The 27,790-nt window shown below is 37.9% G+C and overlaps 1 protein-coding gene across 1 annotated transcript in view; it reads left to right on the forward strand.

Moving 5' to 3' along the window:
* LOC134376677 (hexokinase-2-like) overlaps positions 1-27,790 on the forward strand; it is a 59,815-nt gene that overhangs the window by 6,691 nt on the left and 25,334 nt on the right. The window contains 5 exon segments of the mRNA XM_063095158.1: positions 4,047-4,325; positions 6,270-6,338; positions 11,051-11,216; positions 15,141-15,181; positions 15,745-15,831. Of these exon segments, the coding sequence (XP_062951228.1) occupies positions 4,047-4,325; positions 6,270-6,338; positions 11,051-11,216; positions 15,141-15,181; positions 15,745-15,831 (642 nt within the window).

Consider the following 27,790-nt stretch of genomic DNA (forward strand, 5'->3'; position numbering starts at 1 on the left):
GTACTAGTGGACCATGATAGTTTACCAAGCATTAAGCAGGATGAAATATTTTAAGAATAGAAGTGTGTCTGGACTCCAAGAGCAGAAACGTAGGCACACTTTAGGAAGGGGCTGCAACTAGAAATGGAGGCCATCAGGAGTCTTTTTTTCTCATTTATATTCTTCTCTGCTCTTCGTCGTGTGTATTTATTCTTTTTTCCTTTCAGCCCAGCCTCCTCTGCTATGTATTCCATGTGATCGAAAATATGACCCCAGACAACTCTTAATATATTACAGGTTCAGCCAGATAAGGAGAATCTGTCCTTTATGTGTTTTCTCAACCTTTCTGACTCTCATATGGCTGGGGAGATGAGGGCAGACAACCAAGTAGGTATTGATCAAATTCAAAGTTCTAGTGATTAGCCACAGTTAAATAACTTCAGGGGTTTTTTTGTGTTAAAAAGCCTCAAGTGGACTTTTATAACCAGGTTTTGACTTCAGTATATTGTGTTATTCATTTCTGTATGTTTTTCATGTTAACAGCTCTCAGAAAATCATGCAAAAGCAGCCAATAGAATAGAAGGTAATTAGTTGTGTGACCATTGGTCCTGTTTCTTGCTACTACTTCTTCAAGATAAGAGAGGTCTGTGTTAGATTTCTGGGGCTAGAGTCCCAAACTAGGGTTTGTGGATGTTGTAATTATTCCTTTGATTTACTGCATTCGTTTTCTCTGGGATTCGTGAAATATTCCTAGACCGTAGTTTTCATGGCTGCTGACATCAGAAGTTCCTAGAATCTAAGAAAAAAACAGATGACATCCCCCAAAGTGAAAAATTCATCATCTTCTGGCAGCTTTCTTGCCCACCGTCAGTCTCCTTTTACTCAGTCATGATTGTTAAACTGTGTAGATATATTAGTAGAATGCTTAGTAAATTATCTCTAATAACTTTTAAATTCTTTTTTGCAGAGTTTGAATGTCTATTTCTCTTGTCCCATTATATTCTTATTATGTTCATATTATGTCCATGACAAGGAGTGATAATAGGTTATGATAATAGTTATGTAATTTTTTTCATGTTTTCCAACATCTTAAAACAAAAGAGTATGTATAATGTCTAGAGTCACTGAATTATATTTAGACTATTTTGTATACTTTTAACAGTAGTTTTTCAAACAATCCCAGTAGTGATTTTCAAATTGGATTGTTCAGAGGTGCCTCAGGGCGTCTGGGGAACAAGGCAAGTAGGTGATGTGAGGCTTTAACCTCCTACCTGTAATTCAGCCAGAAATCTTTTTAAAAAAATATGTCTTAAAAAAGTTCTGCTGCTTGGGGAGAAAACAGAAGCTCAGACAGGTAATCTGTCCATTCATTTACTAGACATGGATTATATGCTAGACATTGGGTATAGAAAGATGGGAGAAATGTCAATCAGCGGCTTTTCTTAGCAGAAAATCAAACTGAGCAAAATGTTAATTTTCCCCCTTTGGTTTAGAATTAGGCATATTCTGTATAAACATGCTTATGCACTTGTGTAATTTGAAAGTATATTTTAAATGCCGTAATTCTGTCTGAGACCTTTTATATTTTTACATCATTTTTATATGAAGCAATATGTTTTTCATAATTCCATACACATAACTTACAGTCTTTTTGTTGAAAATCCTTTTTTCTTTGCTTTCTAGAATGAAAGACTGAAAAAACTTTGTACTGTTCAGCAAGAGAAGCATGAAGCCTTAGAGTTTCAAATAAAGCAGCAATCTACAAATTACCAACATCAACTACAACAGAAAGAGGCAAAGATTTTTACAGTTACCTCGTATTCACTTTACTGTAATGTATTTAGGAAGGTTTTTAAGAGTTATTATATAAATCAAGCTATCTTGATCCATAAAAGTATTGAAAGGATGTTGAATTTAATAATTCCCGACTCATTTTGGTAACACCATTTTAACAAGAACTTTCTAAGCTTTTCTAAGTTTATATTATGTAAACTGACCTCTGTGGACTTTAATTTCTACTTTCCAAAAGAAGGAAAGTTTTTATGTAAAATGTCTTCAGGCATCTGTTGCTTGTAATTTCTGATTTTATGAAACTTTAATTTATCAAATTTTCTTAAGTTGTTTTAAATCAGTGTGGTTATTCCTAATGACTTTTTAAAATGCTTTTGATTGCAAGTGTTATTATTTGTAGTACTGGCATATACTTGATTTTCCATGGAAAAAGAATATGAAATATAATTATACTGTTTTATAAATGTTTTTGTTTTTTTTTTAGTTTGATTGAAATGTGTGTTTTGAAATTGGCTTATCTTTTCTTTGCACTGCTGGTAATAGATATTGTCTGATATAACCACTGTTATCCCGAATCCTTACAATGTAGACTGCGTCCCCATGTGTCATGCTGTTATTGAATTCTCTTTACTGTTTAGTACATAAGTGGAGTCCAATAAATACTTATACTTGTATTGAATTTAACCATTTTATTATGCAGATCATTTGGGTGTTTTTCAGTTTGTTGATTTAAATGTTTATGTCTACCATAACTTCATATTTAGGTGTTTTAAATAATAGAGCTTAATTTTTTAATCTAGTGGGAATTTTATAATTTCATAATACAATAAAGATAAATTATTTCAAAAATAAAATGAATACAGAAAAGCAAAGTTACAAGTTCAAATTAAAATTAGAAGCCCACTTACTGCCAAATTGCTTTAAAACTCTTTAAACTTTACTCATTGATGTTTGTACTTATGGACGGGAAGCAGACATTCATGGCGTCAATCCATGGACCACACTTTGAGTAGCACTGCCTTATAGACATTACGATAGAATAGTAGCTCCTACCCAGGGCTTTACAGCTGAACCATTAGTGACACTTAAAAATACACATGCTTATGCCCCCCAGGAGATGCAGGTTTAGTGTACTGGGAAGGGGCCCTGGTACTGCTAATTTTCAGGAGCTCCATAGATGATTCTGATGCTTACCCCAAAGTTGAAAACTCTGCTGTGGGAAACTTTGGCTTTTTATTTTCTTCTTAACTATTGATATTAGAGAGCGCATTAAGCATTCAAGTTTGCAAATGTGTCTTTGTGATTAGAGCTTGCACTGTGTAACTCTACAACTTGATATAAATGTCTGTTGTATAAGGACAACTTTTTGTGTTATAGATACATCTAAAAAATTGTGTATTTCAGTACTTTTTACTAGGATGAAAGCTAATATGTGACTGTATAAAACTGCTCTTTTCTGAATCTGTTTGCTGCCCTCATTGTGATGTTCATATTCCCCCAAAATGCAATTTATTTCATATCATTTTGGGGAAGATGAATAAAATTTGTGCACTACTCTAAATCTCCCTTAGGGAAGGGTCTCTAATATGAAAAACCTGTTTGTTATGACACATGGCATAAATGTGTTTGGTTTTTGTTTGTCTAATTGCTTAACGTTACTCATGTAGAAATACTGTAACTTGTTGGCTGTTTTTTCGGTATCACATTTTCCTTAGCTGTGGCAGAGTGTCTTTTGGACTAGTTTGAGTTTTTCGTAAAAGGCTTCTGAGAGTTCTCTCTAGATTACTCACTTGTGTTTTTAGTAATCTTTCATTCCGAATGGATGTGGCATTATGGTAGATTCTGTGTTCATAATTTCTTTGAGGCTCTGGCTTGGTATCCAATACATCAACTGACACAGGTTTCATTTTCTTATCATTTTAAGGTTTGATCATCACAAACAGAACCCTAAGAAATTGCCTATAGTACCCCATACATAGATGATAGCAAACCCACGTTTAACTGAGAAATTCATTGCTTTAGTTAACATGTGAGTGAAATTCTGATCTTATAGCATTTGAAACATTATCTGTGATTTCACTCTGGTGATCATGTTTGTTTTTTAAATAACCATGTTATGGATAGGATGTTATAGAAGACGTGGGTTCAGTTAACAGAGTACCATTATTTGATTATCTTAAACAAATTATTATACCTTTTAATATTATTAATTTATAAAAGGATTAATATTGTTATTTTAAAGTACTTTCTCTAAAACATGGATTATAAATATATAGGTCGAAATCAGCCAGTATAAAGCAAGACAGATTGCTCTACAGGATCAGTTGCTGAAACTGCAGTCAGCCACTCCGTCAGTACATTCAGGAGCTGGTGGTATACCAGCGACCACTGCATCTTCTTCATTCGGTTGTGGGATCGGTCATCATGCCTCAGCTTTCCGTGATGATAACATGGACTTTGGAGATGTTATTTCATTACAACAAGAAATAAAAAGATTGTCAAATGAAGTTTCAAGACTCGAGTCTGAAGTTGACCATTGGAGGCATATTGCTCAGGTAGCTAAAATTTTCATGAGTTTTTGAAAATAGTGAGTAAAAATACTGATGTTATATGAATAGACATATAGAGAGCTCTTGGTATTAGAAAGTACTGTGGGCTAGGAAATAGAAAATCTGTACTCTAATTCTGCCAATGACTTTCTTTCTAAGTGATTTTAGTCAGGTGGTCTTTCTCTTTCTGCCTTAGTTTTCCCTTCTGAACAATATTTGGAAAAAATTTTCCAAAAAGAATTTAAAGAAATAGATCCATTAAAAAAAATAAAATAAAAAGTTTCAAGTCCAGGACTCAAAAGAGATAAAAATTGAATTGCTTTTGATTGAACCAGCACCTTTTCCACTGGAATCCCTGAAGGCTTCTCTGGTGGAAACATCAGGAGTCTGAAGCACCGTGTTTGATCCTGCTTGCTTAGACGATGTCTTAGGTTTCTTTTAGCTCTAGGTATGTGTAAAGTGACATCTGATAATTGGATTATAAAATAAGTTAGACTATTTTGTGTTGTCTCATGCATTAGAAATTAAATCCTTGCTATTTTGGGCTGTAAACTTTCTCCCAAGGAACACTATTTTTCTTACATATTAGAGTTAATGGAGTTTGTCAGTAGACATGAGACCTGGAATAAACTGGAGCACTGTTCACTTGGATTTAATTTCATCAGTTTAGAAAAAACCATAGTATTTAAATAGACTATTTTTCTATCTTTTTGTGAATTTAATCTAGTTATGTAAAGGAGAAATCATCCCAATTAAAATGTTCTCTTTCCCAAGTTGCTAGACAGTCCCAGTACCCAAAATAAACCTTAGAAAGGTTGATTTGTTTGTCCATCTTTTCTCCAAAAAGTAGTAGTTCTTAAACTTTGTATCTGTAAGAATATCCTGGGGAACTTGATATTGTAGATTTTCAGGCCTGTCTTCAGAGATTTTGATTTAGTAGCCTTGGAAACCACATTCAAACAAATAAATACCCCAGGTGATTCTGATGTTCTGAGGAACACATTTTAAGAAACACTGCTTAGGTAAGATTTCAAAGGGAAGTGATGGGTTTTCGTTATGTTCACTTTAGCATAACTTAAATGTTTTACTGTATGACAGATCTGTGCTGAAATATAATGGTGAAAAAAATTGGGACATTTCAGGACTTAATTTTCTAGCAAGGCATAATAAAAATTATTTGTATTACACTTTACAAGATGATTTCATATTTATTATAAAATATATATTATGTTATCCTGATAACTATGTGACAAACTTATTACCTCTATTTTGGAGATAAGGAAACTAACAGTTAAAGTAATACACCCATTTTCACAGTGATTAAGTTATGATTCAAAAATATCTTTTGACTCCAAAACCTGTGTTCTTTCCATTATACTATGTTCCTTCTTTCAGCCGTAGAGGACCTTTTAGTTTATTAACATACTATATAGGAAATGTTAATAAACATAAATGACCAACATACAGCTTTGAATGAGAAGAATCCAAAAGTTCTTTAATTTACTTGTCATACCAAAAATTATTCTGTCTTGGATTAGAGATCTTCTGGGTAACATCATTTAAAAAATGTTTATACTTGGATCATTATTAGCATTAATATTAGGTAATTTCCATTTTAGAAATTTCCTTTTAAAAAGCTGCTCAATTATCCTCACATTTGCATTTTGTTAAGCTAAATAAAATATTCTATGATTTTTTCTTCTTAACATTAGCTATTTTATAAAACCATTGTCTCTCCAATCAGTTAACAAATTCTCAAATATGATACCTTTTATTTATTGTGTATTGCTATTGTACTAGGTTCTTTAAAAGGTGCTTGGCATTCATTAATCATAATCTGTCTGAGAAATGCCCCTTTTTTGAAAAGAATCTGTTAATAAAGTTAGTTTGCAACTTCCTATTTTAAAAAAATCAGTGTAATTATTTTCTAATTCTCTTTTTCTGATCTAGACTTCTAAAGCACAAGAAACACATAGCTCTGATCAAAGAGAAATCTTCAAACTGCAAAATATCATTAAGGTGAGTCAGATTGCTGATTTGCAGTTGCTATTATACATCTAAAATCTTATTAATAGCATAAGCGTATTGTATTAGTCTGTTTTGTATTGCTATAACAGAATACTTGGAACTGGGTAATTTATAAAGAAAATGAAATTTATTGCTTACAGTTTCTGAGGCTGGGAAGTCCAAAGTCCATCTGATGGTGGCGACAGTGACCCAGGGGTCTCACATTGCAAGATGGTGGAAGCAGAGAGAGCAGAGAGAAAGACAGACTCTCCTCTTCTTTTTAAAGCCCTCAGAACCACACCCCTGACCACAATTTCTAATCCATTCCCTCCAGCGTGGTCCTACAATCCAATCACCTCCTCAAGGCTCCACCTTTCTATTATCATAATAGGATTTCCCACCCTCTTAACAGTCACAGTGTGGGCTAAGTTTCTAATACATAAAACTTGGGGGACACAATTCAAACTTCAGGGAGTTTTGGGGGGACGTAATTCAATCCAGTACATTCCACCTCTGGCTCCCCCAAACTCATGTACTTTTCACATACAAATACATTCATTTCATCTCCAAAGTCTTAACTTGTTTCAACACAAATGTCCAAAGTTCAAAGTCCCATCTGTGAAATTCAAAACGAGTTATCTACAATGGTGGGACAAACAAAGGGTACATATTCCCATACGAAAAGGAAAAAATAGGCCAAAAGAAAGGTGTGACAGGTCCCAAACAAGTCCGCAACCCAGCAGGGCAGGCATTAAATCTTACAGCTGGTGAATCATATACCTTGATTCCATGTTCGGTGTCCTCTGCATGCTGGTGTGCAGGTTGTGTCCCCAAGTCCTTGGGCAGCTCTGCCCCTATGGCTTTCCTGGTTGCAGGCCACACTTCAGCTCTACCAGGCTGGGGTTCCACTTTGGTAGGTCCACAGGTCTGGGGCCTCCATGGTGGTCCCGCTCTCCTGGCTCCAGTAGGCATGGAGCTTTTGGGGTTTTTCTGCTGCAACTCTGACCCCACATTTCCACTTAGCATTTCTCTAGCAGACTCACTGCAGTGAATCTACTCCTATGACAGATCTCTTCCTGGGGCTCCCAGACTTTTCCGTACATCCTCTGAAATTGGGGTGGAGACTCCCAAACCTCCTCAGCTCTAGCATTTTGCAAACATGCAGACCTAACACCCTGTATATGCCGCCAAGGCTTCCGGCACGTTTCTTCTAAACCTGCAGGTCCAGCTACACCTGGGGTCAATTTAGTGATGGCTGCAGCAGCCGCAGCAGCCAAATCAGCCAGGGTGCTGGTGCTGGCAGCAGCTTCCCGAGATGGCCCTGGGCAGTGAGCCTCTGGAGGGTGCCTCAGGCCTGTTAGTAAAAGTCTCAGTTATGAAATTATATTTGTTTATTTTTTAATATTTTGTATCCTCTATTTTTTATGACAAGTAAGGTATATAAAAATCTCTTCCGAAAATCTTTTTTTGTGTGTGTAATTCTGTGTGGCTGGCCACAGGGATCCAAAATCATTTGTTAGTTAGTTTATATTTCATAAGTCTCTACACTCGACTGTATCTCATAAAACTATATTAAAACAGAATTCCAAGGCTGTTGAAGTTTCAAGATTTAAGATTAAATGCTATTGACAACATAAAATGCTAATATTATTCATTGTAAATAATTATTTTTACTTTATTGTTAAAATACTTTATTGCTACTTTGTGTCAATTATATTTCTTTTAAGATAATTCTTAGTTACATATATTTATTGTGTCAATGAATTGTTTTCAGTGTCTAAATTATTGTCAGATACAGAATTTTTAGTTTTTGCTTTTATTATTATTATTTTTAAAAAAAATTTTTTTGAGTCAAAATTGATTATACATATTTTTGGGGTTCAATATTGAGATATGTTGATGAAATCAATATTATTATATATTGTTATATATTGTTATATATTATATATTGTTACAAATCCTAATTATTCTTTATGCCCCTTCTCCAATCTTTCCCCATCCCCCTCTTCCTCCCCCTCCCCCCTCTAATTGCCCTAGATTTCTTCTCTCCCTCTGAAAGAATAATGGTTACTTTGTTGATTTGTTGCCTAGATGATCTGTCCAGTGCTGACAGGTGTGATCAGGTCCCCCAATATTATCATAGTACAGATGCTTCCTCTGTCACTCTGGAATGGGCTTTGTGGAGAGAGACATCTTCCTCCTTTCTTTATGTCTGTTGGTGACTCACCTTGTGTCAGTGCACTCCAGGGGCTGGCGGACCATCTGTGTGGTGGTTGTGGTGTCCAGCTGCTTTGCCAGTAGCCATGGTTATTTTAGTGGCTGTGGTGGGCCATCACATGGAGGTGATGTTTTTGGCATGCTCCTTGGTGCTGGCAGTGTGCCTGGTTGTGGGGAGTGTCTGGTCCCCATCTTCATGCCTTGGGTCCCCGCCTCCATGTCTCAGGTCACTGGGTGGGCCCCGAGGCACTGGCACAGTGTGCCTGGTTTTGGGAGGGGGGCCCAGTCCCCTTCTCCATGCCTCAGGTCCCTGGGCAGTCCCGGAGGGGCTGGCACAGTGTGCCTGGTTGTGGGAGGGGGTCCGGTCCCCAGCTCCATATGCCGGGTCCCTGGGTGGGCCCCAAGATGCTGGCACTGTATGCCTGGTTATGGGTGGGGGTTGCGGTCCTCTTCTCCATGCCTCAGTTACCTGAGTGGGCCCCGAGGTGCTGGTGGCATGCCTGGATGTGGTAGTGGGGTCCTGTTCCTGCCTCGAAGGCTCAGGTTCCCAGGTGGGCCCCAAGGCACTGGCTGTGTGAGTGGGTGTGAGTGGAGGTCCTGTCCCTGTCTCCATGCCTCATGTCCCCAGGCAGGCCCCAATGCACTGCTGGTGTGCCTGGGCTGGAACTATTATTTTGTCCTTTGCTTACTTCTAAAATGGGGGAACTTCCTGTGGGAACCAGTACTTGAACTCTGTGGTTGAGCTGAATTGATGCTTTGCTGCTGTTTCCCTAGGGAAGGCTTTTTGTGCAGCTCAGGGATTAATGGTTGACCTTAAAGGTACTTCCAGCTCTCCAGAGACCTGGTGCACCTGGGCTGTGTAGAAACTCTGACCTGGGCCTGAGTTTTTTCATCAAACTGCACCCCCTGCAATTCTGCATTCCCAACCAGTCTCCTCTGAGTGGTCCTGCGCTGATTGGGGGGGCTGATTGGCTGTCCTTCCTGTGTCCCAGTGTTCTCCTGGTGAGCCTGTCTTCCCCACCACCCATGCTTCAAACACTTCCCATGGGATGGGCCATGCACCGGTCCCTCGCGATAACTCACTGGCCTCTGAATGGCTCCCATTTTTCAGCTGTTCTAGCTCCTCACTCCTGTGTGGGTCCACAGGAACACTATTAATGGTCTTGCTGTCCTGGGGGCCACCAAGGCCCTCTTTCCACCTGCTGCTTCCAAGTAACTCCATCTGAAGGGCACAGCTGTGGCTTCTGCTGGCTCCTGCTCCATGCACTTGGCAGCTTAAGCATTAAAGCAGCGATGACCTGAAATTCTCAGAGCAGTTTTTTCTTTCTCTCATTGTGGTTTCTCCCACATTCATGAACTCCATAGGTCTCTCCTCCTCTTCCCATGAGATCCAGTGGCCCCAGCTTGGCTGATGTTACATTTTTATAGTTCTAAATTGGTTGAATTGTGGGAGAGAGTGACGCTGGTGACTATCTATTCTGCCATCTTGACTGGTACTTACTGCTTTTATTATTATTACAACACTTGTTTAGGTGGATTCCAAAGTCTGACCTGTGTTTGAATGTTCATTGTGCTATTTACCATCTGTGTTACTTTGGGCAAGTTACTTAACCTTTCCAGGCTTCTGTTTTATCATCAGTAAAGTAGATGTCATCATAATACCTACCTTGTAGGACTGTTTTGAGGTTTATATTATATTATATTATATATTTATTTATTTATTTGAGGTTTAAATATAAAGCTGTCAGCCCAGTGCTGGCACATAAATAAGTGCACAGGATTAAGAATGGAAGTAGAAGCTAATTTATAGATTAGGATTCTTGGTCAGCAGCAAAAACTATCTCTAGCCAAGTAAAGGAAAAGAGGATTTACTGGAAGGACCTGGTGTAGTCCATCCATAGGACTGGAGGAAGAGATGAGCATTCTGGCCACAGGAGTAGGGACGGTGTCAGGAATCTAGGTAGTGGGATACAGCAGACAGACTCTTGAAGGGGCAGCTATCATAAAGCTTCCTGTCCAACCAATTTCTCTCTTTCGAGGACTCAGCTCAAGATCTAGGTTCCTGGGAGAGACACTGGTCTTCTCAACTTGGGTAGCAAGGCACGTTGGTTGACAATTTGGAATTCCCATCAAGACTGGTAGATAGAAAGGCTGAGTGAGAGGATGGGGATAGTAGGATAACAGATACAGATTGGCCAGAGGGTTGATAGCTGGCATTGGTGGAATATGTCATTAGGAAAAGATATTTTTGCTTATCTTTTGTTACAGTGTTTTCTTGCTGGTGTTCCCTCTTTAAAAGTAGAAAAACTGTTTTTAAGGCCTAAGAAGGGAAAGGGTGTAGTCTTTCAGAATTGTTCTAATTTGGGGCCTGTGTTTAAATTTTTTTCAGCCTCGACATATTCAGAGAATTATTTTTAATAAAATGGACTTTTGGACAACAGTAAAATAAATAGCTTAGGTAAATTTATTGATCATAAACATGGTTAACTTTGTTTTTATTTTTTAAGGAACTTAAAGAGAAACGAAGTCAGGAAATTAATGACCATCAACATGAAATGTCAGTACTGCAGAATGTACATCAACAGAAATTGACACAAATGCGTCATCAGTATCGAGAGGAATTAAGCTACTTCCAAGAACAAATTGAAGAACTCAATAACCTCTTCGAAGAAGGTTCTTAGTTTTATTAATTTAACATTTTAGATGACATACTTAAATGACAATTCTAGCACTCTGAGACCAGGACACTGCTAGAAATTTGCACTAAGTTCTAAAGAATGAGTAAATGACTAGCTCTGCTTGTCTGCCAGAAATTTGCTATGGCACCACTACTTTCAAGATTTTGCAAAAATGGAAAGGCCCTTTTGCATTTGTGGTAAATAGTTATAATTCATAGATTTGGTTTTGCATTGTTTGGTGGTCATATTTTACTTTCTTTCAAACTAAAATTCAGGTATGTAGGTTTTTTAGTAGTTGATTCAAATCCTATGTTTCCCCAACTTTTTATTTATTTAAACATGCTTAATTTAGTATAGTAATTTAATTTTTCTTTTTAAGCTTTTCAAGTTCTAAACTCTTAAATCTTAGTTGTAAATAGCAAGCTATTTACTTCTTGATTCTTAACATTGATATCGTTGACTTTATATTTTAAGTGGCTCAGGAGTTACAGGAACTGATCACTCTAAAATCTATGAGATGCAAAAAAATGATCCAAGTTCTACAAACTGAAAAAATGGAATCTACAAAGAAAATTGAAGAACTTGAGGCTAAAATAAAAGACCTAAATGCAAAATTATCCTCTGCAGAAAATGACAGGGATGTTTTAAGGAGAGAACAAGAACAACTAAATGTGGAAAAGAGACAAATGATTTCAGAATGTGAAAGTTTGAAACTGGATTGCAGTACATTGCAATCTTATGCTGTGAAGCAAAGTGATTGTGTGACAGAAAAGGAAAGAATTCTTCCACAGAGTACATCAGTGGAAGAAGTGGTCACACTACAGCAAGCACTGCCTGGTATAAAATGTGTGGAGCTTATTTCAGACTGGTATTTCATTGCACACTAGTTGTTTTTAAACACTTGAATAAATGAATCCTTCTTGGAAATGGAGTATTCATGGAAACAACTTTGAATAATTTGAGAATTGCTTGGTTTGGATTCAGTGCCATAGTTAATAATAGATCACAGACAGGAATTTTCTACTAAAAATGGTTAAGTATTGGCTTGGTGTTTTTCAACCTACCTTCATTATCCTTTTATTTACATGTAACTCATTGATTTAGGAGGCCATGCAGATATCTGAGAAAAGTTTATGTACATTGACATTTTTGGGAGGAGGTAAAGGTCTGTTTCTTGTAATCTATATTGAATACTTCCTGTAACTCATCAGGGCCCAAACCCTCCAGTTAAGGAATGCAGTCTTTCTTCTTCAAAATCTGTTGGTACCTTTTGAAATGATCTCCTACATCGAGCAAAGGCCTGAGTAATAAAACCATAGATCTTCTGCCATTTTCCATGCTGAAGATGATATTTATAGTATTGGATGAAATACACCAGTATGCATTCATGGCAGGAAAACATAATGGGAACTCTTCCGCTGAAAAGATGCATTTCATTTTGCACTTTGTCCTTCTCTCACACTATCAACTCTCACTTTTTGAACTCACACATTTATGCTCTGGAGGTTTCCAGTCCTTGTGTGCCTGTGACCCCCCACATCTGTATCCCTCAACCAGTTGTTTATCATGAATTCCTGATCTGTATGGCCAGTTCTGTATATATCAGATGGATTTTCAAACTAAAGTTAAGTTTAAAGTAAAGCCACCGTGTCCTTTTCCGCCTCCTCTTCCTTTCCCTACCTTAGTGATTGGTAGCATTTTCCAGTCTCCCAAAACAGAAAGCTAGAAGTCATCACCTAGCAAGACCCATAGGTTGTTTCCTTAGCTTTTCTCTGATTCAGTGATATTTTGGGATTGTATGCCATAGGAGCTCTAGGGTTTCTCACAGGTTCATCAGTCCTGGGAGCTGCCATGCAGGCAAAGTGCAGTGGGATTCTGGACTTCTTTCTCAGTTGGCTTCAATCGAAGTAGCTCTGCTCTTTTAAAAAAAAATTATTTATCTATCATGTTGGGTGATCTATATGAGTTTCTTTGCTTAAAAAACAAACCTACTGCCCTAGACTTTCTCCTTTTTTCCATTTTTGTTGCCATGGAATTACTTCAGCCAATCATAATTGCTTTTTGCCTATGTTAACTATAACAGATCTCTTAGTGGAGCAGGATAATATAGTGGTTGAGAACCTGACTGGGTTGGAATACAGCTCTATCGCTAGCTAGCTGACCTGGGACAAGTTAGTTAACATCTTTTTGCCTTGGTTTTTTCACTGACAGGGTTGAGATAATAATAGTAACTTCCTTATAGTGGTTGTAGTAGTAATGAGGATTATAAGAGTTAGTTACTAGCTGCACATTCTCTTTAGAACAGTGTCTGGCCAATAGTGTGATAAAAGCATTAGCCATTTTTATTCTCTGGTCTCTATGATTCCTTCTTCAATCCATTTTTTTTCCATTCTGCAGCCAGAATAAGTTTTCAGAAATGAAAAGCAAGTTATTCCCTTGCCTTTACCTTTTTTTTATTTGGTTGCTGACTGGTTTGGGGATCTGAACCCCTTGACCTTGGTGTTACCAGCACTGTGTGACAACCAACTGAGCTAACCAGCCAGTCCTTAACAGTTGTAGTCTCCCATGTGGGAAGATTTAGTTTTAATTCTTTAATTTATTTTTTGGGCCCCTGGTCAGTATGAGAATCCAAACCCTTGACCTTGGTGTTCTAATACCGTGCTCTAACTAACTGAGCTAACTGGCCAGCCCCCATTCCCATGTTTTTAGTACTTTGTGGCTCCCTGTGAACTTCAGGATGAAGTCTAAACTTCTTCATTGGACATGTAATGTCCATCATGATCTGGTCCCTGTCTGCCTCTTTTGTTTCCACTCTTCCCATTCTCCTCACATTCTGAGCATTAGTCATATTGAACTTTCTATAGCTTCTCAAACCAATAGTGTTGTGTCTTTGCTCTGTTGCCTTTGCTGGTTTCTCTGTGTGGACTGTTGCCATGTTTCTTTTAGAAAACTCTTACTATTTTGATTCAGTATGGGTATTACCTCAACTGGGAGGTACCTAGCACTGCCACTTCCCTGGCCCCATTGGCTTCCTCTAGTCTGGATTAGGTGTTTGCCTTTTTTTCTCTCATAGCACCTTGTACTCACTGTATCACACTGTATTGAAATCATGGATTCACTAGTTTTCCTTCCCCTCTGATTTGTAAGATCTTTGAGAGCAAGTACGAAATTTTTACATCTTGTGGTCTAGCACCTGGCCTCATGGTAAATGTTCAGTATTTCTTTGAATGAATGTCAAATGTATTACCTCAGCTGAACTCATGGTACTGTCTTTGTGTTCCTCTTCCAGAATCTCTTCTATTTATGGATCTATCTATACTATGAGATTGAATGGTCTTTTTACCAATAGACATGTCTAAATCACTTTAGAAAATTGATACTATTGTATTGTTGTGGTATAAATATATATTTATTGCTTTTAAGGTTTTTTTCCCTTCAGTCTTAGACCTTATGCTGTTTTCTGCTACCCAAACTAATTAACTCATTTTGAAATGTAGTTGTTAGTATTTTTATCAAGGTGATAACTTATGACTCATTCAGAATACAATCATAGTTCTTATACTTTTCCATAGAATTGGATTTAAAAAATTTTTTGGTTTTTTTGTTTGTTTTTTAAAAGATGACCGGTAAGGGGATCGTAACACTTGACTTGGTGTTATCAGCACCACACTCTCCCAAGTGAGCCATGGGCCGGCCCTTAACATGGCTTTTAGCTGGCATTCATATTATGATTTCTTTGGTATAATCAAAATAGAAATACAAAACAACAAAAATGTGCTTCACTTGGAACTGTTAGCACTTGTTAATTAAGCTTATAAATATACTTTGTTTTAATTGGGTTGCATTTCTTAGTTTAATATAGGATGTCATAAGTTATTTGAAATTATTTTAATGTCAGGTTCATTTGTTGTTTTTACAGATGCTGGTGAAAATGAAATGAGACTGAATAGTTTAAACCAGGTAAACTCATTTTAAGTGAGACAGTTTTGACATTGGTGTACCAAGAAAAAGTATTTTGATTTATTATAGGTGCTTATTTTTTTTTCACAAATTCATGTGAATTTACCCTAAGAACTTTTATTTCCATGATTTTATGTTTGCTGGTTAATAAATCACAAATTGACACAATTGAAAAAGTTTCATGATTGAAAAATACAGGTATATCTTTTTGAAGATTAATTTGACAAATGTTCTGTGTGTAGAGACAGTGGAAGCAGATCCTATACCGAAGCGAGGAGTGCATTTTGATTTTTCTTGTTGAATTTGAGGAGTTGTTTCTATTTTTCATAATTACAAGTTATTTTGTAAATAAGTAAAAATAAATGTATGTATATATTTTAATGTAATATAGAGATTTATAAGAATGTCTAAAATGAGTGGCTTTTAAGATGGTTCAATGTTGAATTCTTCTAATTTTTACATATCACTAAAAAAATTAGAAACACAGTTACATAGTTTGCCTGCTTTTTTTGTAAAATGGAAATTTCTTGTTATCTGAAAACACTGTTTTAACATTTTTGTAGGATAACAATCTCACTGAAGACAATGTGAACCTTAAACAGTTTGTCCAAGTTTTAGAAAAAGATAATTCATTACTGAGCCAAGAAAAGGTGGGTGTTGTAAGAATTGGGGCAGAATTAAAATGATGTGTGTATTATAGTTTACAGCTAATGTCCAGTTTATATCAAAACTGAGAGTCCTCTGGATAAAGCTGATCTCATTGATGCTTGTCAGGCCTTGGTGAAATACCTGGACAAGGTTAAGAGTATGAGAGACTGGCCAGAGTTTATGTTTATAGATAAGCCAATACGCACACAGACGTGAGCAGAAAAGATAGGTGCAGGCCCTATTTTGGTTTCTGATGAATGCCTGACAGCAGCAACATACATGGGTGGGTCGAGAGGTCTGGAGGGCCATACTGTGATAACTGTAGCTACTGCTTATGTGCTCCAGAGTGTGTCCATTGTGGTGGACAGGATTTCTTTGTGGTGAGCAGTTAAGAGGGACAGTTTCAGTGGTAGAAGTAGGGTCTTTCTTGTATATGTTGGTAGCAGGGATGGAATTCTTGGGATTACAATTCTGTATGGGGAGAGGTATTCTTAGGTCTGTACCACGTGATGGTAATTCCTTGGCTAAGACAGATGCTTAAACATGGGACATTTGTAAGCTGGTGTTAAATTAAAGGCCAATGTCTGGATTCAATTTAAATTTTTAATTTTTAAAAGTAATACATGTTTACTGATATGTGTATTCAGTAATACTCATACATACTGAAAAACTTCAGACAGTACGAGTGGAGTATCCTTTGCTTGGCCTTTCCCAGAGGTGATCTCTTTTACTGCTTTCTGTTATATCTTTTCAGACTATATCTATGCATGTATGATTTTATATATAAAGAGATTTTAAAAAATATGTGTCAGCATACTAAAAATATTGTTCTCACATACCTTAACATTATATTCTCAACATCTTTCTACATTAGTATATAGGCAGTGTTTCTCAAAGTGGGTGCTATTGGCATTTAAGTGAGAAGATTCTTAGTTGTGTGCACTGTCCCGTTCATTGTAGGATCTTTGCCAACACTTTTTATATACCCACTAAATGCCAGTCACTTTTTAAATTACTATATTATAAATGAGGTTATTTCAAAAAGTTCATAGAAAGATTCATATTATCTTTTAATTCTGTTCTGCTAATTTTTTGAAGTAGCATCATATATTTTCTCTGTTCTGTTTCTGCTCCCACTGTATTCTGCAGTTTATCTGACTGGTCTAGGTATATTTTATAGTTTGCAGACTCTCTGCACATATTTGGTAGGGCCTGTAACATTTTCATGATATTCTTGGATTCTGTAGATATTCTCGATAGCTGTTTCTCCTTTCTTTTGATGTTAAGTAGTCCATTCTAACTATTCCTTGAATTGTGCCTGCTGTGGGTCTGCTTACTGATAAGAGATACCGGAAGACACCAAGGTGGAGGGTTCAATCCCTGTACAAACCAGCCACCAAAAAAAAAAAAAAAAAAGAATGCCAAAAGTACCTGCAAAGCTGTATGTCCTCTTAAGATCTACCTGAAAAAAATGTGTGGTTCTCCTAATTGAGCAGATAACAGACAGTAGAAAGATGTGAGAGAATGCTGTTTTCATCTTCCAGTTATATTCAGAATAAACTTTTGAATCAGAAGGATGTGAGAAGTGTGATGCATTGCTCTGAGACAGCTTTTATTGGTTTCTTTTATAAGGTTTAAGGCTTTTTATTTGAAGGAATTTGAGACTCTAGATACCATAGAATTTGATTTTTAAAAAATCTCTGTCAATGGGCCAGCCATGTGGCTCACTCGGGACAGTGTGGCGCTGGTAGTGTTGAGGCCGCGGATCCAATCTAGGGATGTCTGGTGCACTCACTGGCTGAGCGTGGTGTGGACCACACCGTGCCGAGGGTTGAGATCCCCTTACCTGTCTAAAAAGAAAATCCCTGTCAAAGAGAGAAGGCTTTATAGCAATTTATAGTTTATCAACAAACCTTGTAATCAGAGGTTGAAATAATGTTGAAGCATAGAGAACTGTGCCACTTCTGGAATTTTGGAGAAAAGCATTAAATAGCTAATAATAGACTATAAAATGTATATATATATACATCTTTATGTCAGGTTTGAGAGAGGGTAACCTTGTCTGTTCTCAGTTTAGAATTTGAAGGAAGGAGGGCACTTTTTTGGATCAAGAAAAGGTTCCAATTTCTGACAGAAGCAAGCAATAAGGGGGATTCCTTTAATGATGGAAAAGAAGGCTTTTATTTTCTAATTAGAGAGGATAAACTTTAGAGTGAATGAGTGTGGATTTTGTACATTTTTATTTAGTCTGTGGGTGTTGATGAGTGGATGTTAGGGAATGGAAATGAAGAGAGCTGGAAGACTTGGACATTTTGCAAAGTATGTATGTGGAGGGAGAAGAGCAGATAAAGGGAAACAACGGTGGGAGTGGGATAGGAAAGACTCAGATGCGGAAGGTTGTGTGTAAAGAAGCTGAAACTAGATTTTTCATGATGGCGGTGGCTGCGGCAGCTGGCGCGGAGTAGCTGAGGTGGAAAAGGCGGCCACTGGGCCTCAGGCAGCCGGGAAACTTGTGGACCTTCCTCTCGCCATCTCTTAAGGGAGGTCCACAGCTGCTGGCCAGTCGTGGGGGGTGACCACCACTTTGCCCCCGGCAGGAGAGGCTGCCTCATTTACAGGCAACAGCTTTGAAGTGTGGAGCAGGAAAAGAACTGTTTCTTAGCTGCAAAAGGGAGTCTCGAAACAGGGAACACGGCACTAGGGCTGCTGTGGATGCAGACAGGATCCCAGAGGCTTGGGCCACGGTGAAGGCAGCCAGTTGCCCTATTCAGGATTTGAGGTTTCAGGCCAGCATTAAAGAGGATACCTGGGAGCGCTCGAGCCGCGCCGCGACTGAGCAGCCCAAGGCAGCAGTGGCCAAGAATGGGGAAGGCAACAAACCAAGGCAGAGAGTGAGCACCAGACCTGGCAAAGCACTGTGAGTGACCCATGGCCCAGCTCTGTTCGGAGGGCTGATGCCCACCCGGCTGCTGCCTGCATCACCGGTTCACTCACCGCCCTGGGGCTGCCTCCATTTTCCCAGGTGCTGGCAGCTCCGCCCGGCTCGGCCATCACTGAGCCTTCCCACTTTCTTTGCCTGGTGCGGGGCTTTACGGAGCCTGCAGGCCGGCCTCCCCTTCCACTCCCTCCATGGTTCTCTGGTGGGGCTGGTGGTGTGGGGCGTCCCCGGCCAGTGTCAGGAGGGCAAGGAAGAACCAGCACGCCGACTGTCACTCCACCACACCCTGGACTCCGGCCCCAGGTAAACTTCCTGTTACTGGGAGGCAGACACCATCTCTGTGGCCACAAGTTCAGAAAAAAGCCTAACCAATTTCTGGTTGGGAATAGTTTGGTAGGAGAGTTCCCAGGTCCGCTTGAAACTGCCGGAGAGCAAGCTGCAGGTGGGCGCAAGATTCGGTCTATGCCGGGGGGATACAAAGGTGAACAAGAACCAAGAAAGATCAACACAGTGCTACAAAGGCACCTTGAGCAACCAGTCATCTCTGCCTACCAGAAACCTGGTAGACATCCTGGGTGAGGCAGTCCCGAGCAGGGTCTTGAAGGCCCAGCTGATAGACGAGGGGTGCAGAAGACACGCCCCAGGACAGCACAGTGCGCACAGAGTGGGGAGACGTGCAGCTGGGGAGGCAGAGACTTGACAGAAACCACACACCCTGTGGGGTCGCCACTGCACGATCTAACAGCCTGGGCCAGAGCACACGGAACGGGGAGAAGTCCTGCACAGGAAGTGAAAGCTCAACAGAGATCACACACCATGTGGTACGTGATCCACTAGCCCAGCAGAGTCCAAGATGACCAGAAAGGTTGCTCCCCAGAGAAGCCCAAGACCCAAGGCAACCACAAAGATAAGGCACTAGAGGCCAACTGAGCAGTCACAGAGGAAGCCATACGAAATTGGCAACCACAGCAACATCCTAGTTAGTCATTAGTCTCAAACCGGTGGACTGTGAAACCCCCTGCCACAATGAATAAACACCAAAATAAAGATACCAGAAATACAAAAAATCGGGAAAGTACACCACCAAAAGTTAATAAATCTCAAACTCTAGATCCTATAGAACAAGAAGCCCTTGAAATGACAGACAAGGAATTTCGAATGATAATTCTAAGGAAACTGAATGAGATACAAGAAAACTCAGCTAGACATCATGATGAAATGAGAAAAAGTATACAGGATCTGAAAGAGGAAATGTACAAGGAAATCAATGTCCTGAAAAAAAATGTAGCAGAACTTGCTGAACTGAAGAAGTTATTCAGCGAAATAAAAAACACAACGGAGAGTTTAACCAGCAGGCTTGTCGACGTTGAAGAGAGAACCTCTGAACTTGAAGATGGGCTGTTTGAAATAACACAAGCAGACAAAAAGAAAGAAAAAAGAATCAAGGACATTGAAGTAAATCTGAGAGAGTTATCCGACAACCTTAAGCGCTCAAATATCCGAGTCATGGGTATTCCAGAAGGGGAGGAAAATGGAGATTCCATTGAAAACATATTCAACAAAATAGTGGTAGAAAACTTCCCAGGTATAGGAAAAATCACAGCTCTCCAGATCCAGGAAGCTCAAAGATCTCCAAACATATTCAACCCAAAAAGGCCTTCTCCAAGACATGTCATAGTCAAATTGGCAAAACTCAGAGACAAAGAGAGAATCTTAAAAACTGCAAGAGAGAAGCATCAAATCACATATATGGGAGCCCCAATCAGGCTAACATCAGACTTTTCATCACAAACCCTAAAAGCTAGAAAGGAATGGGATGATATATTCAAAAAACTAAAAGACAAAGATTGCCAGCCAAGAATACTCTACCCTGGAAGGCTATGCTTCCGAAATGAAGGGCAAATAGTATATTTCTCAGACAAATAAAAACTGCGGGAGTTCACTACCACACGACCACCCTTACAAGAAATCCTCAAGGGAGTACTGGGTTTGGTTCCTGAAAAATAATTACCACTGCCATAAAAACCCAAGAAAAGTCAATACCCCCTAGAATAATAAAAATGGCATTCATGAAGAGAAAACAAGCAAACAAAAACGCTATCTACAACCTAAGGAACCAACAAACACAGAAACCAAACAGTAAATCAGAAAGCAAGGAACAAAAGACACCTAAGACAACCAAACAACCAATAAAATGCTAGCAATAAATCAACACCTTTCAATAACAACTCTTAATGTAAAAGGCTTAAATTCCCCAATCAAAAGACACAGACTGGCTGACTGGATCAAAAAGGAGGACCCAACTATATGCTGCCTACAAGAGACCCACCTCACCCATAAAGATTCACACAGACTAAGAGTGAAAGGATGGAAAAAGATTTACCATGCAAACAGAAAAAAAAATGAGTTGGAGTAGCTATTCTTATATTGGACAAAATAGACTTCAAAATAAAACCATAAAAAGAGACAATGAGTGACACTACTTAATGATAAAAGGACTGATCCATCAACAAGGCGTAACAATCATAAATATGTACGCACCCAATGTTGGAGCAGCCAGTTTTATAAAACAAACTCCATTAGACATAAAGAAGGAAATAGACACTAATACCATAATAGCAGGGGACCTGAACACTCCACTGTCAATATTAGACAGATCATCTAGGCGAAGAATCAGTAGAGAAACACAAGATCTAAACAAGACTCTAGACCAATTGGAATTGGCAGATATCTACAGAACATTCCACCCAACAACCTCAGAATATTCATTCTTCTCATCAGCACAAGGAACATTCTCCAGGATAGATCATATATTAGGTCACAAATCAAGTCTCAATAAATTCAAAAAAAGTGGAATTATCCCATGTATCTTCTCAGACCACAATGGATTAAAACTAGAAATTAATAACAAATGAAACTCTGGAAATTATAAAAATACGTGGAAATTAAACAGCATTCTACGTAATGACATATGGGTCCAAGAAGAAATCAAGCAGGAAATCAAAAAATTTATTGAAACTAATGAAAACAATGATACATCATACCAAAACCTGTGGGATACTGCAAAAGCAGTATTGAGGGGGAAATTTATTGCATTAAATGCTCACTTCAGAAGAATGGAAAGATGGCAAGTGAACAACCTAACACTTCACCTTAAAGAACTAGAAAAACAAGAACAATCCAAACCTAAAGTTAGCAGACGGAAAGAAATCATTAAGATCAGAGCAGAACTGAATGAAATTGAAAACCAAAAAACAATTCAAAAGATCAACGAATCAAAAAGTTGGTTTTTTGAAAAGATAAATAAAATAGACAAACCATTAGCATGGCTAACAAAAAAAAGAAGAGAGAAGACTCAAATAACAAAAATTAGAAATGAAAAAGGCGATATTACAACTGATTCATCTGAAATACAAGGAATCATTCGAGACTACTATAAAAAACTATACGCCAACAAATTTGAAAATCTGGAGGAAATGGATAAATTTCTGGATACACACAAGCTCCCAAAACTGAACCGTGAAGACGTAGAAAATTTGAACAGACCAATAACAATAAAGAAGATTGAAGCTGTTATCAGAAGGCTCCCAACAAAGAAAAGCCCAGGACCAGGTGGATTCACAGCAGAATTTTACCAAACATTCAAACAGGAATTGACACTGATTCTTTACAAACTATTCCAAAAGATCGAAATGGCCGCAAATCTCCCAAACTCATTCTATAAAGCAAACATCATCCTGATACCAAAACCATGTAAAGATATAACCAAACAAGAAAACTACAGGCCGATATCCTTGATGAATGTAGATGCAAAAATCCTCACTAAAATACTAGCAAACAGAATACAGCAACACATACGTAAAATTATTCACCACGATCAAGTGGGATTCATCCCAGGGATGCAAGGTTGGTTCAACATACGCAAATCAATAAATGTGATACACCATATTAATAAACTCAAACACAAGGACCATATGATCATCTCTATAGATGCTGAAAAAGCATTTGATAAAGTTCAGCACTCATTCATGACAAAGACCCTCTATAAGTTAGGTATAGAGGGAAAGTATCTCAACATAACTAAAGCCATATATGCCAAACCCACTGCCAATATCATCCTGAATGGGGAAAAGCTGAAAGCTTTTCCTTTAAGAACAGGAACTAGACAAGGATGCCCACTCTCACCACTCCTATTCAACATAGCGTTGGAAATACTAGCCAGAGTAATCAGAGAAGAGAAGGAAATAAAGGGCATCCAGATTGGAAAAGATGAAGTCAAACTGTCCCTGTTTGCAGATTACATGATCCTATATATCGAACAGCCTAAAACCTCTACAAAAAAAAAACTGTTGGAATTGATAAATGATTTCAGCACAGTAGCAGGATACAAATCAACACACAAAAATCAGTAGTATTTCTATTCTCCAATAGTGAACATGCAGAAGGAGAAATCAAGACAGCCTGCCCATTTACAATAGCCACCAAAAAAATAAAATACTTAGGAACTGAGTTAACCAAGGAGGTGAAAAATCTCTATAATGAGAACTACAAACCACTGCTGAGAGAAATTAGAGAGGATACAAGAAGATGGAAAGATATCCCATGCTCTTGGATTGGAAGAATCATCGTAGTGAAAATGTCCATACTACCCAAAGTGATATACAAATTCAATGCAATCCCCATCAAAATTCCAAAGACATTTTTCTCAGAAATGGAAAAAACTATCCAGACATTTATACAGAACAATAAAAGACCATGCATAGCCAAAGCAATGCTGAGCAAAAAAATAAAGCTGGAGGCATAACACTACCTGACTTTAAGCTATACTACAAAGCTATAATAACCAAAACAGTATGGTACTGGCATAAAAACAGACACACTGACCAATGGAATAGAATAGAGAATCCAGAAATCAACCCACACACTTACTGCCATCTGATCTTTGACAAAGGCACCAAGCCTATTCACTGGGGAAGGGACTGCCTCTTCAGCAAATGGTGCTGGGATAACTGGATATCCATATGCAGGAGAATGAAACTAGATCCATACCTCTCAACGTATACTAAAATCAGCTCAAAATGGATTAAGGATTTAAATATACACCCTGAAACAATAAAACTTCTTAAAGAAAACTTAGGAGAAACACTTCAGGAAATAGGACTGGACACAGAGTTCATGAATACGACCCCCAAAGCACGGGCAACCAAAGGAAAAATAAACAAATGGGATTATATCAAACTAAAAAGCTTCTGCACAGCAAAAGAAACAATTAACAGAGTTAAAAGACAATCAACAGAGTGGGAGAAAATATTTGCCAAATATACATCTGACAAAGGATTAAAATCCAGACTATAGAAGGAACTCAAACAACTTTACAAGAAGAAAACAAGCAACCCAATTAAAAAATGGGCAAAAGAGCTAAGTAGGCATTTCTCTAAGGAAGATATCCAAATGGCCAACAGACATATGAAAAAATGCTCAACATCACTCAGCATCCAGGAAATGCAAATCAAAACCACATTGAGATACCATCTAACCGCAGTTAGGATGGCTAAAATCCAAAAGACTCTCAACGATAAATGCTGGCGAGGTTGCGAAGAAAAAGGAACTCTCATACATTGTTGGTGGGACTGCAAAATGGTGCAGCCTCTATGGAAAATAGTATGGAGGTTCCTCAAACAATTGCAGATAGATCTACCATATGACCCAGCTATCCCACTGTTGGGAATATACCCAGAGGAATGGAAATCTTCAAGTCGAAGGTATACCTGTTCCCCAATGTTCATCGCAGCACTCTTTACAGTAGCCAAGAGTTGGAACCAGCCCCAATGTCCATCATCAGATGAGTGGATACGGAAAATGTGGTACATCTACACAATGGAATACTACTCAGGTATAAAAACGAATGAAATACTGCCTTTTGCAACAACATGGATGGACCTTGAGAGAATTATATTAAGTGAAACAATTCAGGCACAGAAAGAGAAATACCACATGTTTTCACTTATTGGTGGGAGCTAAAAATTAATATATAATTTCTCTCACACACACACACACACACACACACACACACACACACACATATAAACCGGTGGGGGGAAGAAGATATAACAACCACAATTACTTGAAGTTGATATGACAAGCAAACAGATAGGACATTGTTGGGGGGAGGGGGGAGGGAGAAGGAAGGGAGGTTTTGGTGATGGGGAGCATTAATCAGCCACAATGTATATCGACAAAATAAAATTTTAAAAAATAAATAAATGAATAAATAAATAAATAAAAATTAGGTAGTATGTATAAAATATAGCAGCAATACAGCAAATACACACATACTCAACACCCCATGTAAGAAATAGAATGTCATCCTTTGAATTCCTTATGCACCCCTCCACATCTCATCTCCTTCCTACCACCTTGTCAATAACTATTATTCTAATATTTTGTGTTTAAAACCCCCTTGTTTTTCTTTATGGTTTTATCACATATGTTTTCATCTCCAAATGATGTTATTTGGTTTTGCATATTTTTGAAGTCTTTATAAATGAAAGTTGAACTGTATGTAAATCAAATAATTCTTCTGAGACTTGCTTCTTCAGCTGTTACTGTGTGTAGATGGTTCATTATTTTTACTGCATGAACATATAATTTATTTACCCATTTTACTAATAAGGGACATTTCAGATGTCTTTTATACAAACAATGTGGTTATGTACTTCCTTGTTTATATCTCCTGGTGCACACGTAGAAGAGTTTCTTTCAGGTGTGTATCTTGATTGAAATTGCTTAGTTACCAGACCTATAAGAGTTCTTCAAAAAGTTCATGGAAAAATAGAATTAAAGGATAATATGAATCTTTCCATAAGTTTTTGAAGTACCCTCATATATGGGCAGCCTCAGCTTTATTAGATGATGGCAAATTGTTTTTTCAAGCAATTGTGGTAATTTACTTCTACCAGCAATGTGTAAGAGTTCTTATTCTACATCCTTGCAAACATTTGGTGTTATCTGACATCATGTTTTTGCCAGTCTGATGGGTTGGAAGGTGTCTTTGTTTTGTGCTGCTATAACAGAATACCACAAACTGGGTAATTTATAATGAACAGGAATTTATTGGCTAACAATTCTAGAGGCTGAGAAGTCCAAGCTTCAGGGGCCAGTATCTCACGAAGGCCTTCCTGCCACCTCATCCCATGGTGGGAGGGCAAAGAGAGGCAAGAGAAAGAGCAAGAGGTGGCCAAACTCATCTTTATAAGGAATTCATTCCCGTGATAAGGAACCTGCTTCCACAATAATGGCATTAATTCATTCATGATGGTAGTGCCCTCATGAACCAAATATCTGCCATTAGGCCCCACCTCCCAACTCCACTGTATTAGGTATCAAGTTTCCAACACATGAGCTTTAAGGGGACACATTCAAACAATAGCAGAAGTACTATCTTCTAGTGGTTTTAATTTGCATTTCCCTGATTACTAATGAGATTGAGCATCATTTAATATTTTTATTGATCATTTATGCTTGCTTTTTTGTCAGTTCATTAATACATTTAAGAAGATATATTTTATCCAACAGTTAGTTATTTCCAGTGAGTCCAGAGTATCTAATCTGTCAAACTGCTAGGATGGAAGTTCAGATCTTCTTTTAAAACTAGGGTTTTTTTTTGTTTGTTTGTTTTTAAATTTAAAATGTGATATGCATTTAGAAAAAGAACAAAATAAATCAGAAGTAACTAAGAGAGAACTAATAAAGATAAAAGCTGAAATTCCTGAAATAGAAACCAAACAAATGGTAGAAAGAAAAATGAAGTATAAATGATGATTTTTGAAAAAGTCTTAGTGTAAAAAGTCTAAGTGTAGTTTTAAGCTTGAATAATTTTGTAAGTGTAAATGCTCCAGGGTTAAAAAAGTAATTTGAAAGTTTATTTAAATTTCATTCACATTAAGTTTAGTTTTGTGGATTTTGAATAATAAATTTTTTATTTAGAATTTTTTGTTTCAGTCACCTTGTGTATTGGTCAGTGTTCAGTCCCTAGAAGCAGAACTGGTAGGATATGTATGTGTGTGTGACATATGCATATACAGACAAATTTGTATATATGATATGTATGATTACACACATACACAATTTATTGTGAAGAATTGGCTACACAATTGTGGGGGCTGGCAAAGCAAGTCTGAAATTTGTAGGCTGGCAGTCCAGATGGGAAGGCTACATCAAATGTGGACTGGAACTCACATTTGGACTTGGGCCAAAGCTATTGTCCATAGGCAGTGAAGAAAGGAAAATCACAAGCAGGATGGAACTCCATAGGCACAGGCAGAAGCTGCTGTCCACAGAAGGAATTTTTCTCTTTTTGGGGGAAGCCTAATTCCTGCTTTTAAGGACTTTGAACTGGTTTAATCAGGCCAACCCAGATTATTCAGTATAATGTGCCTTCCTTAAATTCAGCTGATTAAGGGCTTTGACTGCATTCTCAAAATGTCTTCACAGCAACATCTAGATTATGTTTGAATAACTGAGAACTGTAGCCTGTTAAGGATGACACATCAAAAAAGCTGTCACAATGATTGAAGATGACAAAACTTGACCTGAAACTTACATGGATAAATACTCAAAAACAACCAAGAAAATTATGAGAAAGAATAGTGAGGAGGGACTGGCCTATTAGATACTAAAATAGAGCCAGAAGTCAATACAGTATTGACTAGATTAGTGGAACAGAAGCAGAGTCCAGAAATAGACCACAGAATATGCTTGAGAATTTAAAACTAAACCCTAAATTAAACTAATTTTAATTTAATGAGAAATAGGATAGATTGTCTAATAAATGAGGTTAGCACAACTGGCTGTCCATATGAAAGAAAATAAAATTGAGTCCCATCTCACACCATATACAAAAATAAATTCCAGTTGTATTAGAATGAGGATTCTCAACTGGGAATGGTACTGAATACCTGGGGATATTTTTGGTTGTTACAGTGATTAGATGGCTCTCCCCATATTTAGTGGGCCAGGAATGT

The sequence above is a fragment of the Cynocephalus volans genome, chromosome 4 (assembly GCF_027409185.1).
Source record: "Cynocephalus volans isolate mCynVol1 chromosome 4, mCynVol1.pri, whole genome shotgun sequence".
In the NCBI taxonomy this organism is placed as follows: Eukaryota; Metazoa; Chordata; class Mammalia; order Dermoptera; family Cynocephalidae; genus Cynocephalus; species Cynocephalus volans.